Below are 20,829 nucleotides of genomic sequence, written 5' to 3'. Positions count from 1 at the left end.
GGCCCAAACCTCACCGAAATGATACCAGAAGATTCTGGGTCATAGAGCTGATACATCATCTTCCCTGAGCTTCCATCAAACACATCAATGGTCCTTAATTCATGGGGGGTACAACTTTTGAAATTAGGATCTGGGTATCGGCCCACGACAATGAGGTTGTACCGAGGATGCCAGGTTGCCTAGGAGACGAAGAGTTGTCATGAGAGTAAATGCAGAGCACTATCAAGAGGGACATCAAAAGTACCTTTTGTTACTAGCAGTTGTTAATACAGTTGCCAGCAATTTAATAATGGAGATCAGACCCACATGAAACTATTGTATGTGCGTCTACCGTCCCAAATTTTTAATCCCAAATTGGCCTCTCTGGACCTTGGGACACCTTCAGGCCTTCTTTCTCTTTTTGCACTTCCTGAGATCATACCAATTGAACAATGTTGTAACATCAGCTTTACCCAGACATTAACCAAAGAGGTAAGCCTACAACAAAGCAAAAAGTCTCTGGTAACCAAAAACCAAATAGGATGGAAGTTCTGAAGTAATCCCTCCATCAATGTGAACGATAAAGAGTTGAACAGGAGATGGCTCATGGCCAAGAAAGGGAAAGAAACCTATGTTCCCCAGATTATCCCACTGAAAACAAATCTGGCAGTTAGATGGAATGACAGGTGGGGTTTTCCTAGGAAATCTCAAGGGAGTTTTGAAGGCGGAAAGACATGGTTAGCGGGAAGGACGAGGTGGTACATGCCACGGCTTGGACATCAGTCACAAGCCCACCTGGGAAGCTAGAAATTGACCTGGCTGGTTACAAAGTGGGAGATGACACATGGATCAATGATGTCATTGGCTTGTCAACAAGCCAATGATGAATGCTTGTTCTTAAGAGCTTGGGTTGGATTTGAGGTACGTGGGAGCCTCCCTAATACTAAATCATCACTGTTTATGTAGTACTTACAGGCACTGGGCATGTGCTTTAGGTATACTGATTCTTCCAACAACCCTATCGGTCAGATACTATTATTCCCTTTTTAGAGATGAGGAAACCAAGATCCAAAATTCAAGCACTTGCCCAAGGATTCTAACCGGAGGATGTCAGCCTGCCTGAGGCTGGCGCCCCCACCACTATGCTGTCTTGATGAAAGTAGTAGAGACATGAAACCTGGAGGTCTGAAGAAAGGCTGTGGTTCTATAAAAGAACACAAAGCAGGAGAGCAGAGCAATGGGCAGAGCTGAGGCTGCCTGGGGGCATGGGCAGGAAGGAATCAGAAGACTTCAAGACCGTAAAAACCTTGGGGGCTGAGACTGGAGAAGTCATTAGCAAGGCTGAGGTCAGCAGGCACTGAAGTTTGAGGGCAGAACAGCAGGGAGATAGGCTGGGCTGAAAAAAAACAAAAACAGGAAAAGAGCTTACAGGAGACAGAACCCAGCAAAGTGGGATTGTAGAAGGGGGACAGAAGGGACAAAGAGAGAGACAGCCAGGGGAGAAGAGACTGCTTTGTGTGGGTGCAAGATGAGATCTAGGATTAGGGATTCCAGATCTGGCCTTTCTCTACCTTGGGCAGACCCAGTCTATCCCCATGTCATAGCTCCCTGTCTTCATCACTTACCTTGATGGGCGTCAGGTGCTGGAAGTGGCGGTGAGGGTGTGGGATCAGGCTCGGGGGGCAGTCCCACTGGGAGGCCGAGTAAACCCGGAGCTCACTCTTCTGGTCAGTGGTCAGGAGCTGGGCTCCGTCAGGACTGAAACAAGCTGGCGAGTGAAAAGCCCCAGAACTGAAGGAACCACAGGCCTTTGTCCTGGCTGGTACAGGCCTTCTACAGGGGCGCCCTCTTTCCCACTCCTCTCTAGACCCCGGGTGGAAGGGAGGAGGTGAATCTGGACTGTGAACAAAAACATTCTAGAAACTTATCAGCTGTTGGGGACCACTAGTTTCAGAAAGTTTCCAAGATACCAACTTGGTTGATGCTATCAGGGTAAAGGGTTTGGCCTAGCAGCTTCTAAATGTTGAGGGGAGACCCCAGAAATGGTTGGATAGGCACCGTCTGCAGGAAGGGTGAGGTCTGATATATCACACCTGCGTTGACAGGATGGCTATGCAGCAGCGAGTGGAGGCAGCTGGATTTCCCTTTAACCTGGCGCAGGTCCCAGATTTTCACTGTTTGGTCCACAGAGGCTGTGGCCAGGAGCCAATCACAGCATGGGTTCAGGGCCACATGGGTCACTTTCTTTTTGTGCATTCTCAGATTCCAAAGCTGCAGAGAAGGGCTTGGTTCAGGTGGGGTGCAGGGAGGCTGGGGGTAAGGGAAAGAAAGGGAAGACCAGGGCTCCAGAGAACGCACCTCCCTGCCGTCCATGTTCAGCAGGATCACATGTCCCACATTGTCGCCTGTGACCACCATTCGGCTTCTGGCAGACACATCCAGGCTGCAAAACCAGATGCTGGAGGGAGAGACTGTGCTATAAGATTCTTGGGGACAAAGGCAAGAGCCATTAACTGTTCCAGCTCTAACGTCTAACGGATAGATGTCCAATCAGTATTTGTTGAATAAGTGAATAATTGTCTCACCACGGACTCCCAGTGAGGAACACTCTTACTTGTCTACCTTCCAGAGAGAGGGCATGAGGGTGATGAGGCTCAGAAATTTGTCCAGTTACTGCCGGGGCCAGGATCCTCAGCTGGTAGGAGTCCTTAAGAAGCTGTCCCTTAGAGCCATTAGGCAAGTCCCCAGGCCAGCCTGCCCCCTATAGCCCTGGGTTTTGACGAAGACATGTTTATTGGTGTCTCTCTTCACTCTCTACCCTCTGGGCCAAAGGAGATGACAAATCAAAAAGGGACTGCCCAGCTCCTGTTGTCAGAGCTGGCGAGAAAAGAACTTCTGCCCTCTTCTGAGCATTTAGGGGAAAAAGCACAATTTAGGAGCTCTGTCTTGCTCTTTTGCCTCTCGGACTACTTGAGGACAAAGGGTTGGGATTGCTTCAGGGATCCTAATGCCCAGCCAGGAGATCTCAGATTCCTATTTTTCCTCTCAAACACTCAAATCCTTGCTACGGTGTCTTTTGTATCCCCTACAAATATCTTTCGGAGGGAGGGTTTCTTGTGGAAGAATAACATGGAGCTGAGTCTATCCCATCACTTGCCCTGATTGCTTGGTATTTCTTACCTCTCTGGGGCAGCCCAGGATAATGTCCAGTGCTAGTTAGAGCCTCCACAGCCTTGATTCCTTAGAGAACAGTTAGAGTCGTGTCTCTGGCTAGAAATCAAACTGACGCGTCTTTTGTAATTTCTCCAGCCACTTGCCCTTGGGGAGTCCAAAGTGCTTTATGGGCACAATTCTATCCCTTTAAGCTTCTATCAAAGAAGTGGTTGGGTCATTACAACTCAGGGATGTAGAGAATGAAATCTCAAATTCTTAGTTCCTGCTCCAACCTTTAAAAGTGGCTTTCTAGGCCAATGCCATGTTAACTAGTGAGAATCAAGGTCTAGTCTAATATATGAATGCCTTACAGAAGAGCTGAAGCCCTTCCCTCTCTGAGAAGAGCTGAGGTTCTAGAATACCTCACCGAAGCAGTAACCCACCTGGAACAGAGAAAGGCAGCTACAGGAAGTCTCAGAAAGAGAGGGAAGGGTGGAAAGGGGCTGCCACCTTGCTGGTCTTTCCCGTGCCAGGTTTGGGTAATACAAACGAGATCCAGAGGCTCTCATCAGAACTACACCGAGAGCCTAGAGGCCCTTTCCCTCCTAGTGAAGCCACTCACTTGCAGGTGTCTGAGCTGGTAAACACTCGGAGCGTGTTGCCTTTAAAGTCTTGCAGCCTAGTTGTTCCCTCCATTGAGGAGGTGAAAAACTGGTTGGTATCAAGAGGGTTAAACTTCAGCCCAGTGACGCTCCCTCCAGCTCCAATCTAACATAAGGAAGAGAAAAACCAGTGAGTGAAGATGGCCCAGGAGAAGGATGAGGCCTGGGTGCACCGAGTCTGCCGACCAGACAGCTGGGCAGGCAGCACGTGCGACCAGGCCAGCCAAGAGGCCTGGATGCGGGCATGCGCTCCATGGGACTCTTCATTACTTAAGGTTTTAGTTTTAATTGAATTAAAAAAAAAAAAATTAACATACGGTACATTTGGTTGTTTTTACCACACACTTCTATGGATGTGAAAACACAAGAGTATAGATTTGAATAACCACCACCCAAATCAGGATGCAGAACAGTTCCATCCCCTCAAAAAAGCCCCCTGTGCTCTCCCCTCGAGGTCACACCCCTTCTCCTCCTGTCACCCCTCGGCCACTGTGGATCTGTTCTCTATCACTGTGCTATGGTTTTGCCTTTAATAGATTGTCGTATAAATGAATCATACAGTATTCATCTCACTCAACATAATGCCCCTGAGATGCACCCAAGTTACTATGTATACCCAGAGCTCATTCCATTTTATTGCCAAGCATTCCATTATGTGGATGTACCATGGTTTGTTTATTGCCCAGTGCTCTTTAGAAGAGCTTCAGCTCGGAACAGTGCCTGGATTAGGTGGGCAGGAGTCAGATCTGAACTCCTTCCTATTTTTTCCAGATATTCCAGACAATGCTGATGAAAATAATCACAACATCAAAAAACATAACCTTATTAAGTGCTTCTTATGTATCAGGCACAGTTTTAAGAACTTTACACCCTCAAGAGCCCCTTCTCTACTTCTTAAGCTGCCGCTATCCCGGCCTCACAGACCCCGTACAAGGCCTCTTACACAACATACACTTGGCTCACTCAGCATGCTAACTGGCACGTCTTATCTCCTCTATAAAGGTGACGATGGTCCGCCAAACACTTACTGCTGTGATAATCTTCTGCTTCCAACAGTTGAGTCCTGTGCTCACTAAGGCTTCACCGTGTTTGCTTTTTTTTTTTTTTTAATATTTATTTATTTTTTTTTTTTAATTTTTTTTTCAACGTTTTTTATTTATTTTTGGGACAGAGAGAGACAGAGCATGAACGGGGGAGGGGCAGAGAGAGAGAGGGAGACACAGAATCGGAAACAGGCTCCAGGCTCCGAGCCATCAGCCCAGAGCCTGACGTGGGGCTCGAACTCACGGACCGCGAGATCGTGACCTGGCTGAAGTCGGACGCTTAACCGACTGCGCCACCCAGGCGCCCCATAATATTTATTTATTTTGAGAGAGAGAGCGAGCATGCATGCAGGGGAGGGACAGAGAGGGAGGAAGAAAGAGAATCCCAAGCAGGCTCCGCGCTCTCTGTCAGTGCAGAGCCCGACGCGGGGCTCGATCTCTCAAGCCGTGAGATCATGACCTGAGCCGAAATCAAGAGTCAGATGCTCAACCGACTGAGCCACCCAGGCACCTCCAAAATAAATGTCTTTAAAGAAAAGTTTCTGAAGTCAATGGAGAGCTATCAAGGCATCAAGGACTTGAAGACCAACATCCCAGAGAAAGAAGCAGAAAGATGGACCTGACGTTTGGATGCTGCTTTTACCCCTTGAGGTCTATGCAGATTAGAAGGCTGTGGCTTTGAAGCAGAGAAACCAAACTGCAGACAAGCTGATATGAAAGTGGTAGGTGGCTTCAAGGCTGAGAAGCTGGGCTGCGGTTTTGCCAGTCTCACACGGCAAGAGAGGCAGAACTGGAGTTCAGACTTGCCAAGAAGGAGAGGTCTTAGAAAAAAACCCCAGCGTTTAGTTAAGATCCTAGACACTCTCGAAATAAGAGCAAACTAGAAATAGCCTGACCCTCACAAAACCTGAAGTCCAGATTCAAATAATTTTAAACTCATTGGATTGAGATGATCTGATGGAGAAAAAAAAATTGTCTCTAGAGGAAAACATCACCACCCAAAACTCAAAATTATCTCTACAAGTTTTCATATGCAATATTTGGCATTACATCTAAAATCATCCGGCATATCAAAAGATAAGGCCAAATAAACAAAAATGAAGAGGAAAAAACATTTGAAAGATACAGGAGATACAGATATTGGAGCTGTTATATATAGGCTTTAAAATAATTGTGATTAGGCACCTGGCTGGCTCAGTCGGTGGAACATCTGACTCTTGATCTTGGGGTCATGAGTTCAAGCCTGATGCTGGGCATGGACCCTACTTAAATACATACATACATACCTACACACACAAAATAATTGTGATTAAAATACATTTTTAAAAATAGACCTATTTTTAAAATGGACAAAGGATTTGAACAGACATTTTCCCAAAGACATGCAAATGGCCAGGAGCACATGAAAAGATGCTCAACATCATTAGACATCATGAGATACTATTTCACACCCTCTGGGATGGCTATAATAAAAAAGATAGACAATTAGAGATGTCTGGGTGACTCAGTTGGTTAAGCATCTGACTCTTGATTTCAGCTCAGGTCATGATTCAGTTTGTGAGATCAAGCTCCACATCAGGCTCTGCGCTAATAATGCAAAGCCTGCTTGGGATTCTCTCTCCCCCTCTCTCTCTGCCCCTCATGCTCTCTCTCAAATAAATAAACATTAAAAAAAAAGATAGACAATAACAGGTGGTGAAAAGACAACCCATAAAATGGGAGAAAATATTCGCATACTGTATCTGATAAGAAGTTAATATCAAAAAATATAAGGAACTCTATAGCAAAAAACAAAACTCTCCCCCAAATAACCTCGTTAAACAATGGGCAAGGGACCTAAATAGACATTTCTCCAAAGAAGACATACAAATGGCCAACAGGTATGTGCAAAGGTGCTCAACATCACTAATCCTGACATCAGGGAAATGCAAATCAAAACTACAATGAGCTATATCACCTTAAACTTGCTAGAATAGCTATTATCAGGGGCGCCTGGGTGGCTCAGTTGGTTAAGCACTGACTTCGGCTCAGGTCATGATCTCATGGTTTGTGATTTCGAGCCCTGCTTTGGGCTCTGTGCTGACAGCTCAGAGACTGGAGCCTGCTTCGGATTCTGTGTCTCCCTCTCTCTCTGCCCCTCCCCAACTCACTCTCTCTCTTTCAAAAATAAATAAATAAACACAAAAATAAGAAAAAAAAAAGAATGCTTTATCGAAACAACAGAAGATAACAGGTACCAGCAAAGGGGTAGAGAACAAGGTACTCTTGTACACTGTTGATGGGAATGTAAGTTGGTAGAGGCAATGCAGAAAACAGCATGGGGGTTCCTCAGAAAATTTAGAAATACCATGTGATCCAGTAATCCCACTTCTGGGTATATATCCAAAGGAAATGAAATAAGCTTCTCAAAGTGTTATCGTCCCTCCTGTGTTCACTGCAGCATTATTCACAGTAGCCAAGATAGGAAAACAACCTCAGTGTCTGTAGACAGATGAAGAGATACAGAAAATGTTGTATGTATATAAATGGAATATTATTGAGCCTTTAAAAAGAAGGAAATCCTGCCATTTGTGACAACCAGGATGAACCAGGAGGATGCTATGCTAAGTGAAATAAGTCAGACACAGAAAGACAAATACTGCATGATCTTATTTATATGTGGACTCTAAAGAGATGGAACTCATAAAAGCTGAGTAGAATGGTGGTTGCCTAGGGGCTTGGGGCTGGAGGAGATGTTGATCCAAGGTACAAAGTGTCAATTATGCAGGATGAGTAAGTTCTGGAGTTCTAACGGACAGCACGGTGACTACAGTTATTAACAGTATGTTATATGTTTGAAATTTACTAAGAGAGTTGATCTTAAATGTTCTCAGCTCGTTGCACGCACACAAGGCAATATGTGAGGTGATGAATTAGCTTGACCATGGTAATCATTTGCAAGTACATATATGTTAAAACTTCACACTGTACACCTTAAATATGTACAATTTTTATTCGTCAATTATACCTCAATAAAGCTGGGAAAAAACCCACAAATGTTGTTAAGGATGTGGAGAAGTTGAAGCCCTCCTACGCTGCTGGTGGGAATGTGAAATGGAGAAGTCGCTCTGGAAAACTGTTTGGCAGTTCCTCAAAAACTTAAATATAAAGTTACTGTGTGTCCCATCAATGTACACTCTTGGGCATATAGGCATATACCCAAGAGAAATGAATAAGTATGTTCACATGAAAACTTGAACACAAATATTCATAGAAGCATTATCCATAATAAAAGAAGGCTAAAAATCAATGATTCAAACATCTATCTCAAGAAGGTATGAAAGTAACAGGAAAATAAAGCAGGAGATTGAATAGAAATGAATAAAACAGAAAACAAATATACTGTGGGAAAATTCACAAACAAAATTGGTTCAACGAAAATACTACTAAAATTGATAAATCCCTGGTGAGACTGACCAGAGAGAAGTCACAAATAACCAATGTAATAGATCAAAAAAGGGACATCAATAGAAATCTTAGACATTTTAAACAATAATAAGAGGATATAATAAACAATCTTATGCCAATAAATTCGAAAACTTAGATGAAATGGGGAAATCCCTAGAATTTGCTAAACTGACAGAAAATGAAAGAGAAAATCAGAATAGTCTGATTAAAGGCATTGTATTCACAACTAAAAATGTTCTTGCAAAGTAAATTCCAGATCCTGGTAGCTTCACTGTTGAATACACTAAACATTTAAGGAAGAAATAATATCAGTCTTTTGTTGTTGTTGTTTTCCAACCATCTCAAACTCTTCGAAAAGTTGCAAGACTAGCACAAAGAACTGCTTTTATGGAAGCATTTGATAATAAATTACCAGCTTGATGTCCAATCACCCTCAAATACTCTACTGTGTATTTCCTACGCAGAACATTCTCCTATGTAACCACAATAAGACCATCAAAACTTAGGGGTGTCTAAAGTAGTTCTAACTCATAGAAACAGAAAGCATTAATTGTGGTCGCCAAGGGCTGAGGGAAGGAGAAAATGAGGAACTTATCCAATGGGTATACAGTTTCAGTTTTACACGATGAAAAAGTTCTAGAGTTCTGTTATATAATAATGTGACTATAGTTAACACTACTGTACACTTAAAAATGTTTCGGTGATTGGGGTGTCTGGGTGGCTGAGCTGGTTAAGTGTCCCACTCTTGATTTTGACTCAGGTCATGATCTCACAGTTCGTGAGTTTGAGACTGGTGTCAGGCTCTGAGCTGACAACATGGAGCCTGCTTGGGATTCTCTTGCTCCTTCTCTCTCTGCCCCTCCCTCACTCACGTGCACACACACACACACACACACACACACACACACACACTTTTTCTCTCTCAAAAAATAAATAAACTTAGAAAAATGTATGTATATAGGGGCACCTGGGTGGCTCAGTCAGTTAAGCGTCTGGCTCTTGACTTCAGCTCAGGTCATGATTTCATGGTTCGTGGATTCAAGCCCCATGTCGGGCTCCACACTGATCGTGCAGAGCCTGCTTGGGATTCTGTTTTCCTCTCTTTCTGCCCCTCCCCCACTCATACAGTCTCTCTCTCTCTCTCTCTCTCTCTCTCTCAAAATAAATAAACTTAAAACAAATATATATATATATATATATATATTTTTTAAATGTTCAGTGATAGGGGCGCCTGGGTGGCTCAGTCGGTTAAGCGTCCGACTTCGGCTCAGGTCATGATCTCACGGTTCGTGGGTTCGAGCCCCGCGTCGGGCTCTGTGCTGACAGCTCAGAGCCTGGAGCCTGTTTCAGATTCTGTGTCTCCTTCTCTCTGTGACCCTCCCCCGTTCATGCTCTGTCTCTCTCTGTCTCAAAAATAAATAAACATTAAAAAAAAATTAAAAAAAAAAATAAATAAATAAATGTTCAGTGATAAATGTTATGTGCTTTTACCATGATTTTTAAGAAGCAGTATTACTTGCTGGAGACGATAAAATTGGAAAGGTTTTAAGAAATGAGAAAAAAAGAAAATTTAAGTGAAAAATTGGAATATAATTAATAAACCAAAACAAACACACAAAATCAATTGGTGTAGCTTATCACATTAGGAGAATAAAGGGGAAAAAGCATATGCTGATCTCAAGAGATACAAAAAAGTATTTGATGAAATACAATTTCATTCACAAGAGCTTCTGGCAAACCAGAAATAAAAGGGGAATTTACATAATCTGATAAGGGATATTAAAAAACAGACCATTTTAAAACACAAACAAGCTCCCATGTATATACCCAAAAGAAGTAAAAACAGGTATTCAAACAAAAACGTGTACATGTATATTCACAGCAGTTGCACTCATAATAGCAAAAGGTGGAAACAACCCAAACGTCCATCAACAGATGACTGGATAAATGAAATGTGGCAAATCCGTATGATGGACCATTATTCAGCTGTAAAAAAGTAATGAAGTACTGATCCATGCTACAACATAGATGAACCTTGAAAACATTATGCTAAATGAAAGAAGCCAGACCCAAAAGGAAAAATATTGCATGATTCCATTTATATGAAGTACCCGAATAGTCAAATTTTTAAATATTTTTTTAATGTTTATTTATTTTTGAGAGACAGAGATAGTGAGGGGGGGAGGGGCAGAGAGAGAGAGGGAGACACAGAATCAGAAACAGGCTCCAGGCTCTGAGCTGTCAGCACAGAGCCCGACGTGGGGCTTGAACTCACGGACCACAAGATCATGACCTGAGCTGAAGTTGGACGCTCAACCGACTGAGCCACCCAGGCGCCGCAAATACTCAAATTTTTAGAGACAGAAGGCAGATTAGTGCATATAGGGGAGGGTAATAAAGAGTCTTTGTTTAATGGTACAGAGTTTTATTGTGGGAAGATGTACAAGTTCCAAAGATGGTTGTGGTGATAGTTGCACAACAATGTGAAAGTACTTAATGCCACTGAATTGTACACTTAAAATGGTTAAAATGGGGAGACGCCTGGCTGGCTCAGTCAGTTAAGCATCCGACTCTTGGTTTCAGCTCGGGTCATGATCTTGCAGTTCGTGGGTTTGAGCCCCACATCAGGCTCTGCACCGACTGTGCAGAACCTGCTTAGGATTCTCTCTCTGTCTCTCTCTCTCTGCCCCTCCCGCATCTCTCTCTCTCTCTCTGAAAACAAATTAACTTTAAAATTTTTTTAAAAATGAAATAAACTTTTAAAAACTGGTTAATTTTATGTTGTGTGTATTTTACAATAGAAAGTAGAAGAAATCATGCTCAATGATAAAATATAAAAGCCTTCTATGATCAAGAATAAGACAAGCATGTCTGCTAGAGTCAATATTCAGCAATGTACTAGAATAAGACAATGGAACAAGGCAAAAAAGAAGTATAAGAATAGTAAAGAAAGAAACCCAACTCTTGTGATTTGTAGGTGACAAGACTGTGTAGGACAAAAATGTTAAATCCTCAGATAAACTATTAAAATTAACGGGAATTTCTGTTCCCAAGCATGATGGAGTGTCAGAAAACAGGTATATCTTCCTGTCTTAAACAACTAAGAAAATGGACAAGAAAAGTGAAATAGGTTCTCAGAGATTAGACAGCAGGCAGCACAAGACAGGAGGCAAGCAAGAGATAGTCCTACAACTGTCCCAGCTTAGCACTTGGAGAAAGTATCCAGGCAGCAAGACCGAGAGGGAGGACACACACAGCCTAGCAGTCTCACTGAGTTGAGAAGACAGAATTTTAGGAAAGCCAACATAGCAAGAATTTGTGGGCAAAATTCTGGGGAGGAGACACACAGAGGGAACATTCTGGAGATTTTCACAAGGATCCCCTCAAGTCTTTTGGGTAAGTATTAATGTGTAAATGGGTATGAGGAAACTACCCAAGGCTGGGAGGGGAGTGGGGAGAAGCACCATGGATAAATAGGGGAGAATCCTCAGAATAGTCTGTATTCTCACCATCCAGAATGAAAAGACTTAATATACAGAACATTGAGTCTTCAGAAGAGTATTGCCTCAGGATGAGGCCAACTTATTCCTAGACTATAGGCTTCCTTAAACGCATGCTGACTGGGGTAGATTAAATAATGGTCCCCAAGATGTCCATGCCCTAATCCATAGACTCCATGAATAATACTCTAGATGACAAAAGGGATTGTGCATATGTGGTTAAGTTAAGGATATTGAGATGGGGAGATTATTTTGGACTGTCTGGGTGGGACTGATATAATCGAAATCAAAGGGTCTTTACAAGAGCAACACAGGGGGAGTCAGTCAGAAAAGAAAGCAATGTGATCACAGAAGCAGAAATTGCAGTGGTGTACTTTTAAGATGGAAGAAACCACAGCTCAGGAGTTCAGATGGCCACAAGAAGCTGAAAAAAGCAAGGAAACAAATTCTCCCCTCAGAAACTTGAGAAAGAACCAGCCTTGCCAACATGTTGACATTTGTTCAGAAAAATCATTTCAGATTTCTGACCTCCAGAACTGTAAGAGAATAAAATTGTTTTGTTGTAAGATACCAAGACTGTGATAATCTGTTATAGAATCAAGAGGAAACTAATACAGTAACTATATTAACAAAGCTTAAAAGCAAGCCTTGAAGGTATCAAACTGGTTATAAGTACCTGTGTCCTAGAACAAAGCCCAACAATATTTAAAAGAATACAACAAAATCCAACATCCAACAATGTAAAATTCACAATGTCTGGCATCCAATGAGAAATTACCAGGCATGCAAAGAAGCAGGAAAATAGAACTTATAACCAGAAGAAAGCTCAGTGAATACAAACACCCTTACAAGTGACACAGATGATAGAATTAAGCAAAAACATTGAAACAAGTGTTATAAACATATTCTATATGGTCAAGAAAAGTAGAGGAAGTAATGAACATGAAAAAAGAAATGGAAGATATTTTAAAAGGCCTAAATTAAGCTTCTAGAGATGATATACAGTATCTGAAAAGAAAAATACATTGGATGGGATTGATAGCAGATTAGATGTAGACGATCAATGAAGTTGAGACATGCGGTAGAAGCTATGCAAAATAAAATGAGGGGGAGGGGATTATAAAATAAAGTGTTAATCAATGACGTGCAGGACAATACCTAGTAGCCTAACATGTATGTAATTGGAGTCCCAGAGGCAGAAAAAAAAAAAAAAAAAAAAAAAAGAGGGGAGAAACTATTTGAAGAAATGATGACCTAAAATTTTCCAAATTTGATGACAAACCCATAGATCCAAGAAGTTCAGTGAACCCCAAACAGGAGAAACATATAGAAAAACACACCAAAAAAATCACAATCATTTTTATTTTTATTTAAAAAAATTTTTTTTCAATGTTCATTTATTTTTGAGAAAGAGAGAGGCAGAGTGTGAGTGGGGGAGGGGCAGAGACAGAGGGAGACACAGAATCAGTAGCAGGCTCCAGGTTCTGAGCTGTCATCACAGAGCCCAACATGGGGCTTGAACTCACGAACTGTGAGATCATTACCTAAGCCAAAGTTGGGACGCTTAAGCAACTGAGCCACCCGGCACCCCTATTTTTATTTTTAATGTTCATTTATTTATTTTGAGAAAGAGAGAGAGTGTGCATGTGAACAGGGGAGGGGCAGAGAGAGAGAATCCTAAGCAGGCTCCCCGCTCAGCACAGAGCTCGACAGAGGGCTGGATCTCACCAACCAACAACCGTAAGATCATGACCTGAGCTAACATCAAGACTCGGGTGCTTAACCACCTGAGCCATCTAGGCACCCTCACAATTATTTTTTTTTAAATAAGTCTCTCTGCTCCTTCCCTGCTTGCACGCGCTCTCTCTCTCTCTCAAAATAGTAAGTATACTTATTTACTTGGGTAAGATACAGAATCTGAAGCAGGCTCCAGACTCTGAACTGTCAGCACAGAGCTGGACATGGGGCTCAAACTCAAAAAGTGTGAGATCGTGACCTGAGCAGAAGTCGGACACTTAACCAACTGAGCCACCCAGGCGCCCCAAAGATCATTTTATAATAAGAGTAAAACTAAGTTATCTTCATTTTGAAAATGTAATGTGTTTCCTTGCCAAGGGCCTGAAGATGTAAAGGTCAGAGCCAAGGTCAGAGGACAAAAGAAGTGACAAAATGAGGCACTGCTTCTCCTCCAGTCACTGGTGCCAAATCAACTTTCTGTCAGTATCTGGGAGTAAAGACAGGCAGTTCTCCAGACCACCATACCCTTCTTCTGTTCCAATCTAGCGTCTTGCTAATCCAAAATTCAAATGTCCAGGCCAATCTCCACCATGGTGTGAGGAAACATCACTTAAATGCACATTATAATAAAGGGTGATGTAAACGAAAAGCAGTCTCAGCCTGGCACAAGTTCAAAGCAGATGTCATTCTCCTTTTGGTCAGGTGGCTCTTCCCTGAGGACACCCTTAGGTACTTCTTAAATTTCTCTATCCCCATGTCCTAGATTCCCAGGGGAAAAAACCCAAACAAAACAAATCTCTTCCTGCCTGAGTTCTGGGTTTTGACTTCAATTTAAAACTGCCCCTTCTGGTGGTCACCTGTCTCACCAGCTGGGCAGGAAGCCAAACTCTGGGCACAGCATTTCTCTGGCTGCCTTTCTTCTGGCTTCAAGCACCTGTTTTCTTGAACATCCATCTCATCCCAAGGCTGTCTAACCTGGCCTTTTCTGATGGGCTGCTCTGGAGCCTCCACTTAAGAAAACTCATCCTGGGTTCACCACTGGCCTTGTCTGTCTCTTCTATTCCACTTCTGGGTATATGCCCAAAAGAACTGAAAGCAGGGACCTGAAGAGAGATTTGTACACCCATGTCCATAGCAGCATTATTCACAACAGCCAAAAGCTAGAAGCAACCCAAGTGTCCATCAACAGATCAATGGATAAGCAAAATGTGGTATATACATGAAGTGGAATATTACTCAGCCTTAAAAAGGAAATTCTGACACCTGCTACAACATGGATGAGCCCAGAGGACATTATATGAAGTGAGATAAGCCAACAGATAAATATTGTATAGTTCCACTTATATGAGATACTCGTGAGAGTGTCAAAATCATGAAGACAGAAAGTAGAATGGTGGTGGCCAAGGACACGAAGAGAGAAGAATGGGGAGTTAGTGTTAGTGGGTACAGAATTTCACTTTTGCAAACACTTTTGCAGTTTTACCTTCTGGAGACTGGCTACACAAGAATTCCAATATACTTAACACCACTGGACTATACACTTAAAAATGGTCAAGACGGTACGTTTTGTTTTGTGTATTTCATCACAATTTTTAAAAATGAGAACATTTCATGTAAAAAAAAATATCAAGATTTCAGGGTTCATTTGAAAAAATCAAACCTGATACCACGAGACCTAGATTCTTGCCTGTCAACCATCTCCTGTTTACCACTGATCCCATCATCTATCACTCTTTTTTCTCTTTGGCTTCTTAAGGCCTGTGAGTCTGTGGCTGCTGCTCTAAGCCCAGAGTGTCACTTTTTACAGTAGAGTCCTCCATTTGTCAGCCCCCATCTGGGCAAACGAAAGGTTTTCTCTTTTCAAAAATGAACTATCTGGACCTCATCAAAATAAAAAGCTTCTGCACAGTGAAGGAAACAATCGGTAAAACTAAAAGGCAACTGATGGAATGGAAGAAGATATTTGCAAATGACATATCAGATAAGAGGTTAGTATCCAAAATCCATGAAGAACTTACCAAATTCAACACCCAAAAAACAAATAATCCCATGAAGAAATGGGCAAAAGACACAAACAGACACGTCTCCAAAGACATCCAGATGGCTAACAGACACATGAAAAGACGCTCAACGTCACTTATCATCAGAGAAATACAAATCAAAACCACAGTGAGATACCACCTCACACCAGAGTGGCTAAAATTAAGACCTCAGGCAACAACAGATGTTGGCGAGGATGCGGAGAAAGAGGATCTCTTTTGCACTGCTGGTGGGAATGCAAACTGGTGCAGCCACTCTGGAAAACAGTATGGAGGTTCCCCAAAAGATTAAAAATAGAACTACTCTATGATCCAACAATTACACTATTAGGTATTTATCCAAGGGATATAGGTTTATAGGTTGCTGTTTCGAAGGGGCACATGCACCCCAATGTTTACAGCAGTGCTATCGACAATAGCTGAAGTATGGAAAGAGCCCAAATGTCCAACAACAGTTGAATGGATAAAGAAGATGTGGGGTGTGTGTGTGTGTGTGTGTGTGTGTGTGTGTATACACACACACACACACACACACTGGAGTATTATTACACAGCAATCAAAAAGAATGAAATCTTGCCATTTGCAACTACATGAATGGAACTAGAGGGTATTCTGCTGAGCAAAATTAGTCAGTCAGGGAAAGACAAATATCATATGACTTCACTCATATGAGGAATTTAAGATACAAAACAAATGAACATAAGGGAAGGGAAGGAAAAATAATATAAAAAAGGGAGGGGGACAAAACATAAGAGACTCTTAAATACAGAGAACAAACCGAGGGTTGCTGGAGGGTTGTGGGTGGGGGGATGGGCTAAATGGGTAAGGGGCATTAAGGAAGACACTTGCTGGGATGAGCACTGTGTGTTATGTGTAGGGGATGAATCACTGGAATCTACTCCTGAAATCATTGTTGCACTACATGCTAACTAACTTCGATGTAAATTAAAAATAAATAAATGAATAAATAAATTATAAAAATAAATAAATAAACTGGCAATATTAGAGCTGAAAAAATAAATAAATAAAAATAAAGGTCTTCTTTTTGGCAGAGGGGCCAACACCTTCACCCCTCAGCAATTGATGATAAACACTAACACGATTAAGGCCATCCCTAGAAAGCGCTATGCCAAACTTTGCCCCGAACACACTCTGCTTGTCCATTTTCTCTCCATTTACCTAAATATTATTCCTCCTCACTCCCCACTCATCCATGAGCCTTCTCTGTTGACTCTAATTCACAAGGGGTTCTTCCTTCTCTCACATTCTGTAGCATTTAGCATCTATATTGCAAGTTATCTTGTATGTATATATCCCATCTACCCAGTTATACTTCAAGGCCCTCACTCATTCAACAAATATAATAAAGCAGCTACTACTCTAGGCCAAACATTGTTCGAGGCACTGGGGATATGGTAGTAAACCAGAAAGACAAGGTCCGTCTTATCGTGGAGCTTACTTTCCAAAGACATTTGTATGGGCAAAGACACTCAAATAAGTGAAACATTTCAGATATTGATAAACATTGTCGGTGGGGGAAATGAAGCAGGGTAATGAACCAGAGTGAATGAGTCAAGTAGAGACTACTTTAGACAGAGTGGTCAGCGAAAGCTGTTTGAAGAAGTACACCAAGTCAAGACCTGAATGGTCATGGCTGAAGGGAGGCAGCCATGAGAAAACCAAGAGAAAGAGCACTCCAGTCAAAGAGAAAAGCAAGAGCAATGATGCAGTTTTAGGAATAGAAAAAGCTTGTGTGGCTAAAGCATAGGAAGTGAGGAAAGACAGCAGAAGATGAGGGCAAGAGAAAAGAAGGGGCTCGGATTCCGTTCTATGTGATAACTTACGACAGGGTGACCAACATTTTATACCTTCTAATATTTTAAGGGCTGGCACTCAATGATGATTTGGGTATCATCACCATTTCCTTGTTTGAAAATACCTAGTTACTTTGATCCCAGTCATCTCCTTGTTACTGGATAATTCTCCATCCCTTCAACAAACACTTCTTCAGCACTATTGTCTGGCACAGGGAACTGCTCACCCCTTTAATGAAGGTGGGTTTGTCCTTTATGCCAAAGTTCCAGAGCATGATATCTCCCCCTTTGGAACCCACAGCCAGGGTGCTGGGGTGAGCTGGGTGCCATGCCAAGGATGTGGCCCTCCTGTCAAAAGGGGCAGCCTTTTGGAATATCCGGTAAGAAGCCAGAGAATGCACAAAGGACTGCTGGAGACCCTGACACAGAGGAAAAAGAATTAAGTTGAGTTAAAATCCAAGTCCTGGGTAAACTGTCAATCTCTGCCTCCTCCATAGATGAGCCCTAGAGCCAAGTCCTCCCCTCCCCCCCGCAAAGGAAAGTGAACTGCCTGGCTCTGTGTGTGAAAATATTTGCAATGTGCATGAACTAATCTTGGAAAGCAAGGGGGCAGAGTGCATTCCAGATGGGACCTTTACAGCATAAGACTTTTCTACTTGGCTGAATGCCCAGTAGGTCAGTCACCAAGGTAGAGGTGATCTGACCACTCTGACAACCCGCTGAACCAACCGAGCATCTAATTTTAGAACATCCCAATATAAAAAGGTACGGGGGAAACTCGAGCACTTCAGCCAGGAAATGCCTCACCTGCTGTAGTGATGGCCAGGCAGCTTTGCCCAGCTTATGGTGGTGAAGGGCCCTGACGACGCTGGTGTATGATGGCGGGACCTGAAGGCTAGCCAACCCCGCCCAAAGGCAGCCTGAGTCAAATCTTCTGCTAGAACCTGCCAAGCAGAACAGACACATATTTTCCTCTCTGCTCTCACGCACGGAAGGGTTTCCTGCTGAAATCTCAGAAAGAAAGCTTTGTTGTTCCATTCTACATAGCCAATCTCTCTCATTACCTCTTAAGGCCTTTCCATGGTCTGCTCAGTCCCAGCCAGCAAAAAATGTAGTGAGTAGGGATTCAGCCCCTTGCCCCAAACACTCCCCCAATAGTAATTCTGAAGTGAAGCTAAATATGAAATAATATGAAAACAAACCCTCGCAGGGTTTCTGAGAACGGAACCAAAGAAACACCCAAGAATAAAGTATACACAGAACTCTTCCCAGTAGGTTGGAAAACTCATGGTAGGGTTGGGTGACAATTTAAAAATCACATATCATGTAAAATAAAAAGATTTTAGGGTAGCATGGTAGAAGTGACTGGGAAAAGAAGTATCTTTAAATCCTATATTAAAATAATGTAGAGGTGACCAGTTGTTCGCCCCAAGTCCAATCTGTTCTTTGGGAAACCAGCAGGATCCAGAGGGTCTGGCCTGGCTACTTTTGGAGAGATAGATCCACTTAGAATAGGAATAAAGATGTACTTGAGGATCTGGTTTCTATGAATCCAGCCTCTTGACAACCGATTAATTCCTTTTTCTTAGGGACAAAAAACACTTCATCAACAACACCCTGCTCCAGTGTATTGTGCCCCCCCCCCCAAACCTTATAGCCCCAGGTTCAAGCCCCAATAAACCTCAGAGAATGAGTTTTCTAAGGAAGGAAATTGAAGATTCTCACAGCGGAAACCAAGGACACACAGCTAGCAACCATGACTACCGAAATTCACCACACGCACCACCAGGCAAGGTAGGATTATTTTAAGCAGTCCTCAGTGTGTAAAAATCCTGGTACACAGGAATTTGAAAAGTCCGTTGTGTCTTATGTAATGGAGCTCATCTGCCTCTTCCCATCACCTGAGAGGGGTTAAGCCCAAGCTCTGTGGTGTCAAAGGACCTGCGGAAAAATGCACAGCCCAAGGCATCCTTAAAACTTGGGTTAGCCTCAGGAAACCAACAGCACCCACCCCCCACTCCAGCCTCCTGCGTGAGAACCCCCAAAGGCGGAATTATTAAAGCAGCAGGCGCAGGCAGTACCGGGGCCCTTCACACAGAGCTTCTTGGCCTCGGGCTCCAGCTCCCGGGGGCTTCTGCTCCTCCTGCTCTTGGGGCGCACAACCACCTCGGGGGTCTTCTGGGTTTCTGGGCGTTTCCTGGGAGCCATCGCGTCCTCCGTGCGAAAGGGTACTGTGCCCTATGCCGAGATCAAGGAGGGAAGATTGAGAAGCCTCTGGGGAGAAACTAGGCGGGGACCAGGGAACTAAGCCAACTTCCCGCCAAACAGCCTCACCGCGTTCAATCTGGCTTCCTGCTCCGGCCCGCCCCCTCTCAGAGAGGCACGCGAGGGGAGGGGCTCATGGGCTCCCTAGAGAAAGACCCAACGCCTGGCCTCTAAATTGGGCGCGTTGGTGCCCATCAGCTGATCTGCCAGAAATAAAGATGGCCGCCATGGCTAGAGCAGCCAACTTGAAGCCTCTTCAGACACCGCGTTGCCAGGCCTCAGCCAGTCCACCGGAGACCAGGTGCCAATCAAGGCTTCGGCTCCGCCTTCCCTGCCTTTTAATTGGTGATCACGCCCTTTCGGGCTTTAGGATTGGCTGGTCCTGGACATAGGCGGCTTTGTAGAAAGCTCGCCACCGCCCTGTGGTGGAAGTCGAGCTCTTCCCGCCCGCCTGCTTTGCCATAGGTGTCCGCGCTTCTGTTTCCTCACCTCCCCCGAATGTCAGCTTTTCTGTGCAGAGTGGTTGAAACTTGCAGCTTTCAACTAAATTTTCCCTAAACCTGCTGAGTGTCCGCCTAGGGAGTAAGGGATGGGCTGGAGGGCGTGTAGGCTAATCAGACTTAGAGGTCTTGTGCCCTGACTTAAGCCAAAGTCCTGGGCATTGGCCCTCGTGGGTGACCCTCCGCACGGCCCCAGAGGAGACAGTTCACATGCATCCTACTTCCTGCGACGATGAGCCAGGCAGAAGCTTCTGTTAGTGGGGGACTGCTGGGCTTTTCATGCTATCCGCCAGGCTCTTTGGAAGGGTGAGAAGAGACAACAATGCATTAACGGCAGATCCTGTACTAAAGGTCAGTTAGGGACAGAAGACATTTCCAAAAGTAACACTTGGGAAGAAATGAATGCTCCAAAAGAAAAATTCGAACATGGTTTCTTAATGGAAAGATGGGAAGATAAAAGGTCAGAGTGTTAAAAAGGGGAAAGGCAAGCTGGTGGCTTTTCCATTGCTGGCTTGTGGCTGTGTTTTCAGAGCTGTGTCACAGATGCAGAGTCGCCCCCTTTATTCACACCAGCCATTAGTTTCACCTCAGCAGGGTGCTCAGGTCTAAGGGGATAGTGAAATGTAGGAAATGACCCTGCTCCTATAAAGATTTGCAACCTACTGAGCAGAGAAGAAAAATACACGTGAA

General features: G+C 43.5%; 1 protein-coding gene across 4 annotated transcripts in view; it reads right to left on the bottom strand.

Annotated features, from left to right (window-relative positions):
- The window catches only part of DDB2 (damage specific DNA binding protein 2), a 21,714-nt gene extending 885 nt beyond the window's left edge, over positions 1 to 20,829 (bottom strand). Inside the window, exons 1-10 of one of the 4 annotated variants that reach the window (XM_058688917.1) lie at positions 20,129 to 20,829; positions 19,456 to 19,612; positions 18,182 to 18,318; positions 17,602 to 17,793; positions 3,755 to 3,900; positions 2,338 to 2,437; positions 2,073 to 2,250; positions 1,605 to 1,747; positions 1,286 to 1,375; positions 15 to 179 (exon numbers count right to left, since the gene is read on the bottom strand). In XM_058688917.1, the coding sequence (XP_058544900.1) occupies positions 15 to 179; positions 1,286 to 1,375; positions 1,605 to 1,747; positions 2,073 to 2,250; positions 2,338 to 2,437; positions 3,755 to 3,900; positions 17,602 to 17,793; positions 18,182 to 18,318; positions 19,456 to 19,582 (1,278 nt within the window). In that variant the 5' untranslated portion in view covers positions 19,583 to 19,612; positions 20,129 to 20,829. Of the gene's footprint in view, positions 1 to 14; positions 180 to 856; positions 1,376 to 1,604; positions 1,748 to 2,072; positions 2,251 to 2,337; positions 2,438 to 3,754; positions 3,901 to 17,601; positions 17,794 to 18,181; positions 18,319 to 19,455; positions 19,613 to 19,708; positions 19,935 to 20,128 lie in introns of those variants that run through there. The other 3 variants (XM_058688916.1, XM_058688918.1, XM_058688919.1) reach the window with 3 other exon arrangements.

The sequence above is a fragment of the Neofelis nebulosa genome, chromosome 10 (genome assembly GCF_028018385.1).
Source record: "Neofelis nebulosa isolate mNeoNeb1 chromosome 10, mNeoNeb1.pri, whole genome shotgun sequence".
In the NCBI taxonomy this organism is placed as follows: domain Eukaryota; kingdom Metazoa; phylum Chordata; class Mammalia; order Carnivora; family Felidae; genus Neofelis; species Neofelis nebulosa.
This window is presented reverse-complemented; position numbering and strand designations above follow the sequence as displayed.